We start from the raw sequence: 16,582 nt of genomic DNA on the forward strand, positions 1-16,582 counted from the left end.
AGCTTTGTAAAATAGTTCTCAATTTCAGTTTTACCATAATAGTTAAAAAAATGTTTTCTGTTTCAGTTTTTAGTTTTCAGATTACAATTTTTTTAATCTTAGAAAACATATAATTCAAATAATTTTTTCTTGAAAGAAAAAACTGTTCTTTTCTTGGAAAAACAGTAACAGTTTTTAATACAGTTTTCAGAAACTGTAATAAAACAAGCCCTCAGTCGTCATTCACATCATTCTCCGCCACAAAGATTCCATCAGTTTGTGGATCTTTAACATTTACTCCTTGGTGGGAATCATCGTTGCACTTTCCTCACCATCAAACCAGTTGTCCTCCTTTTTACATAAAAATAATTTTCTCCCTTTTCACTTTCTATTTAACCAAATAAAGCGATGAAGATGTCACAATACTTGCTTTTCTCTTTCATAAACAACCTATAAGAAGACTTTTTTTCCTTCACTAGGTTTTTATTCCAATGAGGTTTTTCCTAAAAAGGTTTTAATGATGCATTTTTTCTAAAGTCTAGCTTGCGGGGTTTTCTTTTTAAGTGTAAAGCTTGAGTTTTACCAAAATGTCTTTAGCTTTCCTTGCTACTTCCCTGTTTTGAAGAACTTATTTGAGCTTATCTGATAGCATAAACTCTTATACCAGTGTTTGGGAGAGCTTATGCAAACAATTTATGACCTGTCATAAGCTGTTTTGAGCTTATTTTCAATTTATTTTAATAAAAAGTTTAAAATAGCTTATTTCTAAGCGCTTATGTCATAAGCGCTTAATTAAGCTGTGTTTCAAAACGAGGTCTATTTTACTTTTCTTTATATTGGGGTGAGTACCCCTTCTATTTCATTTCAATATATTTCATGGATTATAAAAAAAGCCAAACAACCTATTAAATCTAGACTTTTTTTTCCTCACAACTTTATCTCTACTTAATTTTCTCTCTCTCACTTACTTGCTCTTCTATACCAAACAAACTCTTAAGAGAAGAAGGTGCAAAAGGAATAGGTGGGACAAGTTGGTAAACGGTGCTGACGGGAGTCAAAGTCAGGAGGAGGTTCAGAACATTGACTTTTCTGGTAAAGAATTCAGTGAGTGAGAAAATGAACAAGGTATTGGTCACCGGAGCAACCGGTTACCTCGGAGGAAGGCTCTGTCACGCGCTTCTCCGACAAGGTTACTCCGTCAGGATCCTCGCCAGACGCACCAGCGATCTCTCCGCCCTTCCACCGCCTTCCGAGATCTTCTACGGCGACATCACCGACTTTCCCTCTCTCCTCGCCGCCGTCTCCGGTTGCTCCGTCGTCTTCCACCTCGCCGCGCTCGTCGAGCCCTGGCTCCCTGATCCCTCTATAATCTTCTCCGTAAGCTCCTTTTCACTCATTCATCATCAATAAATTCAACCCTGTTGTTGATTCAATCCGAAAATCGCTTTCAGGTCAACGTTGGAGGGTTGAAGAATGTGTTGGAGGCGGTGAAGCAGAGCAACACAGTGGAGAAACTCGTATACACGTCGTCGTTTTTTGCTCTTGGACCAACTGATGGAAGCATTGCCGATGAAAATCAAGTAACCGATTCAAAGTTATTTTTTCTTGCTTTTCGTTGATGGTGTGTTTGATTCTAAGAAACCCATTTTCTAATTTTAATTGCAGACCCATCACGAGAAATTTTTCTGCACTGAGTATGAGAAATCAAAGGTTGCTGCTGACAAGATTGCAATGCAAGCTGCGTCAGAGGGTATGCCTATAGTGTTGCTTTATCCTGGTGTAATCTATGGGCCTGGCAAGGTCACTGCAGGAAACGTTGTTGCAAGGATGGTAATCTTCTTTGCTTCTGTTCTGTTTTATCATATATGAATTTTGTTCTGTTTTATCATATCTACATGGTTATGCTTTTTTTTTTCTCTATATTGGAAGTGAAACTGAAAAGTGTGTTTTTATTTATTTTTGTTTCACTTGTAAGCTTGTAGAACGATTTTGTGGTCGATTACCTGGTTACATTGGCAGTGGGAATGATAAATTTTCGTTCAGCCATGTGGATGATGTGGTGGAGGGTCACATTGCAGCAATGGAGAAAGGAGAGCTTGGGAATAGGTATCTGCTGACGGGTGAAAATGCGTCGTTCAAGGAAATTTTTGACATGGCTGCTGTGATAACTGATACTAGAAAACCAGTGATTAACATCCCTTTGTGGGTTATTGAAGTTTATGGCTGGATATCTGTTTTGGTTTCTCGAATCACTGGCAAGTTACCCCTCATCAGTCCGCCGGTAAGCTCTTTTGTTTTAGCACTTCTTGAATCATTTAAGTGCATGTTTAGATACGCCTAATTGGAAGAAAAATTGATTTTGGGAGAAGTTACGCCTAATTAGTATTTGGAAACACTCTATGGTATGATTTAAATTCACGGTAAGAGAAGCTCCAATATGTAGCTACTCTAGCTCACATTGCCTTGGATTCTACGCCAGAAGCTTTTCCAAACATACAACTAGTACCTCTTTGTAGGAGCAGAATTGATTTTGAAAGATTTGAATTTGAATCCAAACGTACTCTAAGTTTGTGTTTAAAATAGATGTGATTCTGGTATAGAAGCTAGTAGGGGAAACATTTATAGATGAAGTGATTGTGAGGGGATTAAAAATGGATTCAATCTATAAGTGGTCTCTTGGGGCTGTTCTATTGTATAATGTGAATTCCTAATGTTGCTCTTTTTATTTTTGTGCTTTAATGTTGGATCAGACCGTGCATGTTTTAAGACATCAGTGGGAGTATTCATGTGAGAAAGCTAAAAGAGAGCTGGGTTATAAGCCCAGAAGCCTCAGAGAAGGATTTGCTGAGGTACTGCTCTGGTTGAAGAATTTGGGATCAATAAGATACTAGTGGAACATACCAGGCTGTAACATAGGGCATAAAAGTCTTGTAATTTCACTCAAAAAACTGTAATAGAACCACAATGATAGTTACCTTCTACTAGCTTGTGTTGAACTGTTGATCGAATAAATGGATGCCCTGTTATAGGTGCATTATGATTCTACTGCTTAGAACCACAATGATGGTACCAATGTTATTTATACACGCTAAGATCTTGTTATTCTTGTAAACAATATGTGTAGAAAAAACCTAAGAAGACCTCTGAAAAAATCCTTGATAAGAGAAATGATCGATCTAGATGAGCTTCACAGGACAAGGATAGTTGTTATATCTCTTCTTTAACTCTCTCCTCCCAGGTATTCTCTTCAAAATTTGCCCAAACAAGCATAGTATTAGAGTTCAGCTTAGCTTGGTAAGAATAATGAATCATGTAAAGTTAAGATACTTTATGAAGCCATTGCCCAACTATCAAAAACATTTATAAGAGTATTGTTCATACAGTGATCCCAGAATACCAAGATATTATGAGGCATAAAATTATGGTACGTCTCCCGTTTGGGCTAATGAAAGCAAACAACAAGTGAATTAGACACTACATCTTTTACTCAAAACTTGCAGGCATTGAGTTTATGGTCTTCCCACTTATAAACTACTCAACACTCTCTTTTTAATCAAATGTGAGACTTATTACTCACACTTGACATTCCAACATATAAGTCGGTCACCCACCCTAGCTTGGCCTTAAAAAAACCCAAAGTCACCCACCTTAGCTCGGCCTTGGAATACCCAAGTGATCTGTGATCATGATTCTCCCTTTAATCCCTAGGCCTCTTGGTTGTAATAAAAAGCTAATTCTTGAGTTAAAAAAGAAAACATTTGATTACCACTGCTGCACCGCTAGAGAAGCAGGAGATGATCTGGATTTCTTCTTATAAGGTGTGTGCAAGTAACATTTCACTCATTAAATATGTACAAAATAACTCCTTAATTGTCTCGTGTAATTATTGTCTTAATTGTGTTTCCTAATTATTTCAAGGGATACTATCAATATTTTGGCAAGGAAGTTGGTTGCAATTTACACGCAAACATAGGTCGGTCTTCATAATGAAACACAATCTCTAAAGACACCCATCTTTTTAAAGCACAAGTATACCCATCCTTTTAAAGTCCAAGTATGGCTAATAAGTCTTTAATGCATGATAATTTATCATGTTGAGTTTAATGTGAATTAAAAACGTAATATTTAAACACATTAAGTTCAACGTATCGGGTGCCTGTTAAACGAAAATCCAAATAAACAATTAATTAATTAAGAATTAATAAAGAAAGCAGAAATGCACCATACAGTTATTAATTCAAATCCAATATCGAGATGTGTTTGACATGACCACTAACCTCCACACAGAGCCTAGTTGTAAATTTGAATTCAAACTACCCAATGAATTCTTGACATGATAGTATACCCCCCTCCCTGAGAAAAGTCTGGTCACGTTGACACAGAAAATAAAAGACCATTAATAAACAATTTAACGGGTATGAAAAAAATGACTATGCACTTTTGTATTATGGCCTCTTTTGTAAGAAAGCAATTATTAGTATTAACAACTAATGATAAAAAATGAATAAGCTCTAATCAATAATCTGCAATGCTCTCTTCTACCGATAAAATTTCACGTCATTATTGAATTTAAATATTGAAGATTTATTATTAAGAATGATATTAATGAGTATTACTATTTAAAAATATCAAATGAGAAATATTTAACATAAAAAAAACAAAAAATAAATAATTATATAATTCTTTTTACAAGTGATTTGGGGAAGTGGGAAGGCAACGGTCGTTTGGACAGTGGAATGCTCAGAATATAAATTTCAAAACCTTCTCTTCACACTATCATCAGTGAGTGTTGGCGGTGAAAATGGTGGCGAAATACGAAGAGTCTCGCCGGAAAAGATTGGAGGAGAACAAGAAGAGGATGGAGGCTCTCAACCTCCCTCAGCTCTCTCAAGCTCTTCGCAACTCCCCTTCTCCCAAACCCTCTCCGGTTAGTTTCAACCTCTCTCTTTCTCACCGTCTCTTCAGTTTCCATTCTGATTTTCCGATTCCACTTTCCGATCACCGCCGTGCTTTTCATGTTTCAGCTGAAGCAAGTGAAATCTCGCACCATCCAGAAAGACCTCGTTGTGGTGAGGAGGTCCGGCCGTGTCGCCAACATGCCCGCTCCTGTTTACAAAGAAGTAAACTCACCACCCTCTCTACCTTCCATCAATCACTCTCTCGCTCTCGCTCTCACTCTCGCTAATTGCCATTTTCTTTTTTCTATATTACACAGATTCTTATTGATAGCGTGAAGATACCTCGAATTAGAAGGTTTGTTTGTTTTTGTGAATGGAGTGGAGTGTCTGCTTCTTCTTTCGTTTGCTAATGTATGTGCATTTTTCTATTTAATGAACCTTATGCTTGTAGGGCTTATACGAATACGAGTAAGTACAGGGATTATTCGAATCGGGTGTATGCGTCGATGGAAGACAGAGAGGAAGCTATGGAGAAAGCTGATAAGTTACTTGAGGATTTAGGTTCTGATCATCCAGCTTTCATCAAGTCAATGCTCCAGTCCCATGTCACTGGTGGATTCTGGCTGGTAATTCAGTTTCTGGGGTTTCACTTTTTGTCAATGTTATGCTCCCTTTTATTGACACTTTATTATTCCTTCTGAAATGGGGTTCAGCTTCATGAACCATTTACTTCAAATCAACATATTTGTAACTTATGCTATGTAGCTTATTTTCATGTCTATTCACTTGAGCCATTCCTTTTCTAAGATTTGGCTCACTCACTTTAGAGTAAGCATCATAACTATTAATAGTGATTGCCTGCCTTGAAAAAGACGATAAAATAACTCGGTCAATGGTTGTGATGCTTACTTTATTCTCTAAAGTGAGTGGAACTTTAAAGGAGCCAAACCCCCCTTTTCTAACTAATTGTAACTGAGTAGTTGCATCATAATAACTAACTACAATCTAGTGTAGCAGAGTCTAGACTAGTCTCTAGACTCCAATACTGGTTGAGTTGGCAAGACATGCGAGTCAAGAATAAAATGCATCGACTGCAATCAACTAGTAAGGTGGACTAGAGCTTGGTATTTTGTCTCAGAGGAAGATATAGAAATATTAGCTTGTTTCTTAGATTTCCAGGAGACCAAGGATGCCCCTAAACAATATTTAGTAATTAACCTTCTTGAGTCAGGGCAGCCTAATAGAACCAGTAATGGAAGAACTCTGAATTGCTGGTGGGAAAGAAAAAAGGCCTTTTTATGAGGGGAAACTCTTGAGATAGTTAAATATGCGGATCACTGCAGGGACAAGGAGTGATCCACAACTGATTGAGTATATTTCTTAATAAGAGTTTGGGACAGTTTGAGGCAATAGAGAGATTTATGCAGTCACATACTTTGGTTGGATCAACTGATCGGTAACTGGCAACTGTCTGTTAGTAAGGATTAGTTACTAGTTAGCTTAACAGTTAGTTAGTGAATGAGTTAGTTAGAGAGAGTGAGAGAGGAGAGACTATAAATAAGAGGGAAAGGGGAATAAGAAGTAGGGCTAGATTGTAATCAGGGATATATGGGGAGAGTGCTGGTCTCTAGATTTTATTTCTATTATTCTGTATTTGCTGGTTCCTATCATGTGGGTCACCTGGAAGAACTTGTTCAAGGAACTACACTCTAGCTAATGTGATAGCAAGCAGGATTCTATCATGGGGATCACCTTGAAGAATTGCATTATTTACATCCACTTGATCAAGGAACAACTACCCTCTAGCATGAGTGATAGCAAGCAGGATTCTTACAAAGTTATAGCAGTGAGGCTGCAGGAGAAAATGCCCCAAAGTACTCCCATCAGCCTTGTACTTGATTTTAATATTCTATATCATTTGCAACCAATTTGGTGCTTTCTCGGAGGAAGAGAAACAATGTGACCAAGTGATTTTCTCAAGAGCATCCAACATTCAAATTTAAAGCTTGCTGTGCCTTTGGTTTTGTCTTGGACTCTTGGAGGGAAAAAAATTGGTATCCTGAGGAACATTTTGAGTAAGATAAAAATGAAGTAGATATTGAAGGAATAATGTTATTGGTCATCGAAGATGTTACAATGGTAATCTTTAAATTTAAAATAGCTTGGGGTGTTTCTGGTGTGGGTAGACTGTCTGGTGTTAGGTGGCTGAGGTTGTGATTCTATGGAGTTGTGAGGTAAAGAGGTTAAGGTGATCGAGTCAAGAATGGAAGGAAAAAGATCAAGGTTCAGGTCAGTAGATGGGAATGCAGACTGTGGAATAGCAGGCTGAGTTTGTCCAGAATTGGTTTCATCACTGGCTGGTGCAAAAGGAAATCTACTCATAGAAAATGACATTGTGAGATAAGATTTGATAAGAACCTAGATTGCAATGCAACCTTGAACCTAGCATAAAAAATATTACAAACAGAAAATTTAGGAGTAACTTGTGATGGCATACCAAGTCCGAACAAGCCACCATACATATTAGCTGAACCTGTCGTCTTTTTAGTTGAAATATTACAATTACCAACAGAAAATTTAGGAGTTACTTGTGATGGCATACCAACTACAAAGTATGAACAACCCACCATGCATATTAGCTGAACCTATAGTGTTTTTAGTTGAAATCTGTTTAGTAAGATGAATTATTATGAAAACAAGGAAACAATTCAGAGTTTGAATCAATTTTTTTACAGAAACCAAGTTGACCTTAAATTCAGCATCACATTAGGTGTAATATTTTGTTATTATATATCTTTTTAAGACAATCATATTAGGTTGAATCTTGATATTTTATGCATAATTCGTTTTTGATATTTTTTGTAATTGCAAGTATTTATTGAGACAGAAATGTTAAGTGCATTTTGACCCACAAATTATATTGGGTTAATCAATTTGCCAATCCTTGACAACAGGGACTTCCATGCCATTTCTGCATTGACAACCTTCCTAAACAGGATGAAATGATTACTTTGATTGATGAGGATGGGGATGAGTATCCAACAGTATATTTGGCTCGCAAAAAAGGACTCAGTGGTGGATGGAGAGGCTTTGCGATTGCTCATGACCTAGCTGACGGGGACGCTTTGATTTTTCAATTAACTAATCGCAGTACATTCAAGGTGATTAAGAATTGATGATGCTCATTCATGACTTAATGTTAACACATGAATCATAGTGAAAAAAAACTTACCTGTATGTGACTAAATAATGAAGTCTTTGACCGTTTATTTTAACTCTTGTTGGCAATATTTTTCAATCCATAAGCTGTGGTATCAATATTTATACACCATTTTAGTTATTTCAAATGTTACGCAAGGGTTTTAAGGTTTTTATAATAAACAATTATGATCTTTTAATTATTAATATCTTAAATTTTGTAGCTTTGTTAAATACTTTTTTTTTATATAATTCCTTAGTATGTATCCTTAGGAATTAGCAAGATACTCGTTATTTAGTTTTCTTCTCTGACATGTTCCCTCTGAGCTCTCTATCAAGCAATAGCATGAGTTTTTGATGGCTATAGGTGAATGATTCAATAAAAAAACTCAAGATAATAGAATAATTATAAATTTTAATGTACTTTCTGCAGCCTAAATATATGTTCTCTTCCAGGTCTACATTATTAGAGTGGACAGCCCTTCAGAGGATACAGCTTAAGTGAATGGCACTTGGAGATTGGAGCCAGAAATATTAAGGTATTACTTGCTTGGCAAACATAAACATTCAAAATTATCTCCTCAGTAAGATGGAAATGGAATTATAATTTTACTGTTTTTATATTATTTTATTTTTTTATTCCTATTACATGCCAACAACTTGTTTCTACAGTACGGGGGATAGTTTTGTACCATTTGATAGTAGTGCCATGGAATTTTTTTTCATGAGTAATTATACTTAGACATACAAATACACTCAATAGTCAATAGACATCCCATTTTTCCTTTATTTATCTCTTATAATGTATATCATATATCCCATTCACTACTGTTATTGGATGCATGCATTGTGCACATTTCTATCAAATATTTTCCTTTCATGGTTTGGGGCATGGATTTTCCTTAACTACATTTGAGTGGTGAAAATGTAGTCAAACATTTTCCTCTGGACATGAATTCTTTTGGGGCCAAACTGCCATTAAAATGAAAAAAATTGATCTTAAGAGTCATGCTTATCACAAAAAATATAAGAAAGTCCATAGGAAAAGAATAGAGAAGATGATCCTTCTGGCAAAGCCAATCCGGCGTTCTGTTCGCTTTCATGGTACATAATAACCGTCCTTACTGAAGTAATCCAATACATAAAAGTGATTGAATGTGTAGTGATGAAATAAATGAGATGATGATGTAGATTATGAAAGAAACCACTATCATTTTTAATAATATTTAGAGGTAATTAAATTGATGCAATTCAGTGAGATAATGATGATGATGAAGACTTGTATCGATCTGCAAAGGCTTACTTTGCATTAAGCTTGAAATGTTTGAATACTTACAACAATCAATCATGTCCGAGTACATTGGTTTTCATGTTTCTTAGTTGCTTTTGAGGGTTAGGGGTTTAGGCACACAGCCAATTTTCTCATCACATTCTGTCTGGTTCTTTTGCGGTTGCAGAAATATTCAAACAAAACTTATGTTTGTTGATTATGCGCCTGTATAAAAGTTGCATAAACAGACCTAAAAATTATGCTTGTTCTTATATGCATTTTGATTCATGAGCTGTGAAAGTTTGCTTTTGCTTCAGTTTTAATTGATTTCTTCTGGTACCTGAGTAGCATGAGTGGTGCTTTCTCATTAATACCTCTATTTATTTATATATTTCTTTTTTCTCTTGCAGGTAGACACTGATATGGTTAAGTTCCGTCTGGGGCTCAGTTTTTGGGGTAAAACTTGTAGTTTGTCTAACGTATGTATGATGTTTAACTTGTAACTTCATCTTTTGTAGTAGAGCTAACGATTGATGTTTAGGAACTGGCTCTTCTGCACGTATATATAAATTAACAGAGCGACCCTATGTGTGGGACCTTACTGAATCTGATCTATTAAGAGCATGTAGTTTTAGATTGAAATTGAAAGCTCATTAACACAGGGCCCTATCCTTTTACCACTACGACCTGCAATTGATGGGTAAACATAATATTTACTTTGAAAACAATAAAAAATGACAAAAATATTGTTTTATATACAAAATGATGAGTTAGTCAATCAAAACCCACACAAAATGTTTTAAAAAAAAAAGCAAAGAAAATTGTTTCTTCCAAATTATGATGGAGGTGTGGCTTGGTGGTTACTTTCGCCCCTTAATTATGAGGTTAGGGGTTTTGATCTTCTCCATGCATGGCAATTGAAACATTTTGTGTTATGTTTAGGGCTTAACGTGAGCATCTACGACATGAGGATTAATTACCGAAGTTGCTGATGGTAGTGCTACAAGTTGATCGTCACAATAAGTTCATTGCAGTTATGACAATTTTCAATGATGATTGGACATATAAGAATTATTTTGAAAATTAATAACCTGTAGTCAATAATTTGCTATACTCTCAAAATTATCAATGAAATTTGACGTCATTATGAGAATCATGTTATTGATGGGAAATTTTTTTGTAACATTTTTTTTGTTATTTATTTTTTGTACATGTTAACGAGGGAAAAATGATCCTCCCAAATATTCAAAAGCTTGATCATGTCATTATGTCAACATACATGACTCAAATCCTATGTGCCTTGTATGGTGTCCCCAGTCCGGCACCAAATCAAAATTTGCAACATCAATTATTATTGTTACGCTGCGTCGTTATTATCCGTGTTTCTCCCAACCTTACTCGTTATACCTGAATTGTGAAAAGAATTGAGATTGTTACTGCAAATCCTTATTTCAAAATCAATAATCAAATTGAACCATAAACAGGGAATACATCCAAAATGCGAATTGATGTGGAGAAACAACAGACTTACTTGAAAACACATGGAACAAGAGTAGATCAATACTTGGAAGGTGAAAGTAAATCGACGAACTAACCAAGTAGTAGGAGATGGCCATGTGACTTGTGAACTGCGAATTGCTTACGAAATGACAACTTGCGATTAGGTATAGGAGATGTAAATATAGAACAATTACTATGAAAAGAAAAACACTAAGAAGGAGAGAAAGAAAAAAAAAAAACCTAATTATGAAAATTCAAACATGAAATGGAATAAAGAAGGCGACGTAATCCCAAACTTGAAATTAAAATGGAAATGTCCTAAAAAATCGAGCGAGAAGAATAAATGGAAGAACAAACAATCAAATCGGGACTGAGCTAGAAAAAGAATTACTAGCCAAGAGTAGAGGGAACTATGAGAGAACATACTTCAAAGTTTAACGTGTTTCCATTTAACGGAAAGTGTGTAACAAGTTAGAGTTCATAATTGATTATGTATCAAAATAATTGATGTTGAAAATTTTGATTTAGGGACCAAGAAACAACATTATAAGAGAAGAAATTATTTGAGTCCCAACATCTAATCACTAATTTTTGTTGTTGTTGTTGTTTTTTTTATGTCGGAAAGATAAATTTTGTTGTTTAATAATGAGTGTTTTAAAAATATCAATTAAGAAAAATTTTATATAAAAAATAAATATTAAATATTTCATTATTATATTCTATTAATAATATTTTCTTACAAGTGATTAGGGGAAGTGAGAAGGCAACGGTCGACAGGGCAGTAGAGAATATTTACATATAAATTTCAAAACCTCTTCTTCTTCTTCGTACTATCATTGAGCTAGTGTACTGTTGGCGGTGAAAATGGTGGCGCAATACGAAGAGATTCGCCGGCAAAGAGTGGAGGAGAACAGGAAGAGGATGGAAGCTCTCAACCTCCCTCAGCTCTCTCACGCTCTTCGCAAATCCCCTTCTCCCAAACCCTCTCCGGTAAGTTCCAACCTCTCTCTCACCGTCACTTCAGTTTCCATTCCAATTTCCCGATTCCACTTTCCGATCACCGCCGTGCTTTTCATGTTCCAGCTGAAGCAAGTGAAATCTCGCACCACCCAGAAAGAGCTTGTTGAGGTCAGGAGGTCCAGCCGTGTCGCCAACATGCCCACTCCTGTTTACAAAGAAGTAAACTAACCTCTCTCTCTCTCTCTCTCTCTAGCTTCCATTATTTTCTGGCTGTTACTAACCGCCACCATTTTCTTTCTCTGTCACACAGGTGTCTGTTGATACTGGGAAAATGCCTCGAATTCGAAGGTTAGGTTATTTAATGTTATGGAAATGGATTTTTCTTTTTATTGTGAGCTTAGTAATGTATATTTATGTGTATTTTTTGATCTCATGGTTTGTAGAGCTTACAATAAGCATAGGGATTATTCGAATCGGGTGTATGCTTCAGATGAAGACAGGGAGGAAGCCTTTGAGAGAGCAGAAAAGTTACTTGAGGATTTAGGATCTGAATTTCCTGCCTTCACCAAGCCAATGCTTCAGTCCCACGTCAGCGGGGGATTCTGGCTGGTAATTAAGTTTCTAGGGTTTCACTTTTTTGTCCATGTTATGCTGCATTTTTTTATGTTCAAATCATCATATTTGTGACTCATGTAGCTAATTTTTCATGTCTATTCACTTAGCCATATCTTTTTCACACAATGCCTGGACCGGGACTCTGCCTGGTTTAAGACATCCTTTGAGAATTAAATCTTACTTTATGTAATGTTTACTAGAAATATTGAAGGTAAATTGTTGGGTAGCTTGACTTCAGTCTACTAGTTTAAGCTAAATATGCCCTTGAACTTAATGGGAGACGAGTGCTCTCTTTGCTTGATTAATAGGGCTTCTTTATAGAAATAAATGCATATTTTAATTAGAGTTCTTAGTGCGTTTACATAAAAATTATTTGGGGTTTAAACCAAATTTCATATTATGGTTATTTGTTAAAGATGGAATTTAGACAATGTTGTTAATGGCGGATGGTGGACGATGGCGGAGAGCTAAAAACCCGCCATATTTGACAAATAAAGATGGCGGGATATCGGTCATGGCGGAGAGCCAAAATTCCACCATGAGATTCCGCCATGGCAGATATTTTATAACACTGAATTAAATTGAGGACAAATCGATAAACTTTCCTTTTCAAATTACCATGTTTAAGGGATGTTAGAGAAGTATTGACAGTTGGATGGAGTTGTTAGTGAGAGGGTAGTCTGTTAAGAAGTTAGGTGAATGGTTAAATTGGAGGGAACTGAGAGGGTGTTCTTGAATAACATCAGTTCCGTTCTTCTGCATTGGCCGGTTCAATGTAAACAAGAAGCACAGTGAATGAATTGCCATTAGTAATCCGCTGCTGATTGAGTATATTTCTTAAGAAGTGTCTGAGACAGTTTGAGTACCCCTGCCTACTTGATTGCTTGAGGCTATAGAGAGATTTATGGAGTCAGCATACTTTGGAGGGATCGGCTGAGCGAGGGTTAGTTAGCATGACAATGATTTAGTTAGTCAATGAGTTTATTAGAAAGAGTGTAGAGACACTATAAATAAGAGGGAAAGGGGAATAGGTAGGGGCGTAGGGTATCTTGAATAACATCAAAACAATGCAGGCAGGAGGAACTCCATGAAGAAATGCATTATTTACATTTACTTGTTCAAGGAACTAGCCTCTAGCTACTGTGATAGCAAGTGGCATCTTACAAAATGTATCAATTTTCCTTTCTTGATCATTATGAGAATGAGATTTTCTAGAAATATATGGCAATTTTCTTTGTTTAGTAATGTGGCATGCATTATGTGGTGGACCAACAAAATAAAGGGAAACTGATTATAAAGGACCTTGAACCTAGCATCAGAAATATGCTCTAGTCTTTGATGTCACAGTGAAGCATCATTCCTTACGTATGAACAACAGAAACTTGTGATGGCATACTAAGTATGAACAACCACCATGTATATTAGCTGAACCAATCGTCTTTTGGTAGAAATATGTTTAATGAGACAAGAATTATTATGAAAGTCAAGAAAACAATTCAGACTTTGTATCAATTTTGTTACAGAAACCAAGTTGACCTTAAATGCGGGAACATGTTCGGTTGAATAATTTATACATGATTTGTTTTTATATTTTTCGTAATTGCAAGTTTTGTCTCGTGACAGAGAAATGTTAAATGCATTTTGACCCACAATTATTTATATTGGGCTAATCATTTCGGCAATCCTTGACAACAGGGCCTTCCAGTCCATTTCTGCAGGAAGAACCTACCTAAACAGGACGGAGTGATCACTTTGATTGATGAGGATGGTGATGAGTATTCAACAATATATTTGCCTCGAAAAACAGGACTAAGTGGTGGATGGAAAGGTTTTGCAGTTGCTCATGACCTAGCAGACGGGGACGCTTTAGTTTTTCAATTAATCAAACGCACTGCATTCAAGGTGATTAAGTATTGATGATGGCTCATTCATTCCTTAGTGTTTAACCCATGAATCATATAATGATATTCACGAATTTTAATTTGAATTTTTTCACAAAAGGAAGTAGTAAAAAAACCTGTGTTTGACTAACAATGAAGTCTTTGGCCTTTTATTTTAATTTTTGTTTGATATTTTAGTCCATATGCTGTAGGGTTTCTATGGTCATTAGAATAAACTTCAAAATTTTGATTGTTTTTTATTTTTAATTTATTATTTTAGAATTTTGCTATATGTTTTTATTTGTCAATTCCTTAGTAAGTATCCTTAGGAATTAACAAGATTCTGGTTAATTAGTTTTCTTCTCTTACCATGTGCTTTTTGGGCTCTCTATAAAGCAATTTTTGTATGAGTTTGATGCCTAGAGGTAGAATCATTAAAAAAATAAAAAGACTCAAGATATGAATTAAAAATCAATAAAATAATTATAATTTTGGTATGATTTTCAGCAACTTAAATATATATTTTGCTAAATTTTTTTTTCCAGGTCTATATTATTAGAGTGAACAGTCCTCCAGAGGGTACCACAGCTTAATGGCACTTGGAGATTGGAGCAAGAAATATTAATATAGGTATTATTCTTTTTGGCAAACATAAATTCTATCCTTAGTTAGATGTAAAAATAATTTTATTTCCTTTTTTATATTTTTTCTTCCTCTAGGAATACCTTTTGTTGAAATGAAATTAGAATCACCGGATAACAACTTGCTTCTTCTTGATGTGTGTATAGTTTTGGGGTTTAGTCCTACACATTTTGGGTACTGGACTACTGGTGCCATGAAATGGTGTTTTCATGTTTGGAACTCAAGTGATGAAAAATGTAGTAAACCCAGTGATGTGTAATGGGACATGAATATTTTTGGGGAATAGAATCTGGGAAAGCCCATAGGAGAACAAAAGAGAAGATGATCCTTCTGGCAATGCCACTTTGGTGTTCCGTTGGCTTTTACTGATTGCGAGCTTAATGCCTTCAAGTGTTAGCCTTTGCTGAGGACTGAGGTATATCATCCTTAATTAACTCTAAAAATTATTAAAAATGACAATAGTTTCTTTCATAACCTTCATGGTTAAGTGTCATCTCGCAAAGGCTAACACTTGAAGGCATTAAGCTCGCAATCAGTAATATTTGAAGTATTATTTTCTTTCGTAGGGATTATTTCAACAATGAATTGTTTTTCATTTTTCTTAGTTCCTTCCAAGGGTTAAGGGTTTAGGCACACTGCAAAATTTCCCACCAGTTTGCAGAAATAGTCCTATAAAACCTTTGCATCTTGATTCTTGAGCTGTGAAAGTTTGGTTTTGCTTCAGATTTAATTTGATTTCTGATTTCTTCTATCTGAGTGGTGCTCTCTCATAAATTCCTCTACTTATTCATTTGCTTATTTTTTCTTTTGCAGGTTCTATATGGTCAAGTTCCGTCTTGGAAGTCTTGGGTTTAGTTTTTTGGTGTAAACTTGTAGTTTTTCTAAACCCTGATATTTAACTTGTAATTTATCTTTACAAGTATTAGGAACTGGCTCTTCTGGATGTATAAATGAACAATGAACACAACGACCCTTTGCCGGGCTTTTTTTGGATCTGACCTATTAAATATAATATATAAACAGCGTTATTTGAAAATAAATAGGTTTTTATTGAATATTTGGTACATAGCAAATGAAACCTCAACAAATAGCTGGTCATGCCCAATTTTCTGGTTAAACCAGGAGCTCAAAGCAGAAATCAGCTAGGTGGCACATGGGGCCATGGACATGGAGCAACATGTCACGGTCATGTGTTTTCTATTGGAAATTCAAATACAAAATACATATTCAGTACAAAGTTTGGTAGATATAATCATTGATGAATTAATGTGTCTTTGACAAAGATCACCAGTAGCCAAACTTTACCCCTAAAGGAGAGTTACAAGTATAACCCAATTGTAGTTGGAAAACAATGCATTATTGGTTTTGGGCAAGATGCTTCAGAAGATGTAGCTAGCACATGCAATGGGTCTACACAATGAGTAGCTGGGGTGTACAAACGCGTATTTGAAGTTTGTTATATATTTCATATATTTGATAGCAACACTTGTGTGCGGTGTTTACAGCTTGCAAAAGCATGTCCAACACGTCCTTTTCTGGTTTTTTAATTACTAGTAGTATCTCATCTCATGCTTTCTGATGGTGTTAGCCATCAAAAGCTAGCCATGATGTGCAATATTGAGCCATCAAAACTCAAAAGC

At 35.7% G+C, this 16,582-nt stretch overlaps 3 protein-coding genes across 4 annotated transcripts; all 3 read left to right on the forward strand.

Moving 5' to 3' along the window:
- Nucleotides 1-936: 936 nt before the first annotated feature.
- LOC130721551 (uncharacterized) lies at nt 937-3,024 on the forward strand. The gene is made up of 5 exons (XM_057572354.1): nt 937-1,356; nt 1,431-1,559; nt 1,645-1,809; nt 1,955-2,260; nt 2,730-3,024. Exons 1-5 carry the CDS (start codon nt 1,096-1,098, stop codon nt 2,868-2,870), a joined length of 1,002 nt encoding a protein of 333 aa, XP_057428337.1. The 5' UTR covers nt 937-1,095; the 3' UTR covers nt 2,871-3,024.
- Nucleotides 3,025-4,687: 1,663 nt separating this feature from the next.
- On the forward strand, nt 4,688-10,498 carry LOC130721567 (B3 domain-containing protein At5g42700-like). 2 transcript variants are annotated; one of them, XM_057572375.1, is made up of 7 exons: nt 4,688-4,906; nt 5,004-5,099; nt 5,195-5,232; nt 5,329-5,503; nt 7,832-8,038; nt 8,532-8,614; nt 10,288-10,498. In XM_057572375.1, exons 1-6 carry the CDS (start codon nt 4,781-4,783, stop codon nt 8,574-8,576), a joined length of 687 nt encoding a protein of 228 aa, XP_057428358.1. In that variant the 5' UTR covers nt 4,688-4,780; the 3' UTR covers nt 8,577-8,614; nt 10,288-10,498. The 2 variants fall into 2 exon arrangements, with proteins under 2 accessions (XP_057428358.1, XP_057428354.1); XM_057572371.1 differs by lacking the exon at nt 10,288-10,498 and adding an exon at nt 9,756-9,951 and having other exon boundaries at nt 4,692-4,906.
- Nucleotides 10,499-11,624: 1,126 nt separating this feature from the next.
- Nucleotides 11,625-15,982, forward strand: LOC130732128 (B3 domain-containing protein At5g42700-like). The gene is made up of 7 exons (XM_057584240.1): nt 11,625-11,835; nt 11,929-12,024; nt 12,116-12,153; nt 12,249-12,414; nt 14,116-14,322; nt 14,846-14,930; nt 15,756-15,982. The coding sequence occupies exons 1-6, from the start codon at nt 11,710-11,712 to the stop codon at nt 14,891-14,893; spliced, it is 681 nt and encodes a 226-aa protein (XP_057440223.1). The 5' UTR covers nt 11,625-11,709; the 3' UTR covers nt 14,894-14,930; nt 15,756-15,982.
- Nucleotides 15,983-16,582: the final 600 nt, after the last annotated feature.

This window comes from Lotus japonicus, chromosome 1 (genome assembly GCF_012489685.1).
Source record: "Lotus japonicus ecotype B-129 chromosome 1, LjGifu_v1.2".
Classification (NCBI taxonomy): domain Eukaryota; kingdom Viridiplantae; phylum Streptophyta; class Magnoliopsida; order Fabales; family Fabaceae; genus Lotus; species Lotus japonicus.

Bases quoted from the DNA above. Each gene is read 5' to 3' on its own strand.
- LOC130732128 (XM_057584240.1), top strand. From the start codon at position 11,710: ATGGTGGCGCAATACGAAGAGATTCGCCGGCAAAGAGTGGAGGAGAAC. The intron at 11,836-11,928 runs GTAAGTTCCAAC...TTCATGTTCCAG, and splicing joins CTTCTCCCAAACCCTCTCCG to CTGAAGCAAGTGAAATCTCG. The intron at 12,154-12,248 runs GTTAGGTTATTT...CATGGTTTGTAG, and splicing joins AAAATGCCTCGAATTCGAAG to AGCTTACAATAAGCATAGGG.
- LOC130721567 (XM_057572375.1), top strand. From the start codon at position 4,781: ATGGTGGCGAAATACGAAGAGTCTCGCCGGAAAAGATTGGAGGAGAAC. The intron at 4,907-5,003 runs GTTAGTTTCAAC...TTCATGTTTCAG, and splicing joins CTTCTCCCAAACCCTCTCCG to CTGAAGCAAGTGAAATCTCG. The intron at 8,039-8,531 runs GTGATTAAGAAT...GTTCTCTTCCAG, and splicing joins CTAATCGCAGTACATTCAAG to GTCTACATTATTAGAGTGGA.
- LOC130721551 (XM_057572354.1), top strand. From the start codon at position 1,096: ATGAACAAGGTATTGGTCACCGGAGCAACCGGTTACCTCGGAGGAAGG. The intron at 1,560-1,644 runs GTAACCGATTCA...TTTTAATTGCAG, and splicing joins GCATTGCCGATGAAAATCAA to ACCCATCACGAGAAATTTTT. The intron at 1,810-1,954 runs GTAATCTTCTTT...TTCACTTGTAAG, and splicing joins GAAACGTTGTTGCAAGGATG to CTTGTAGAACGATTTTGTGG.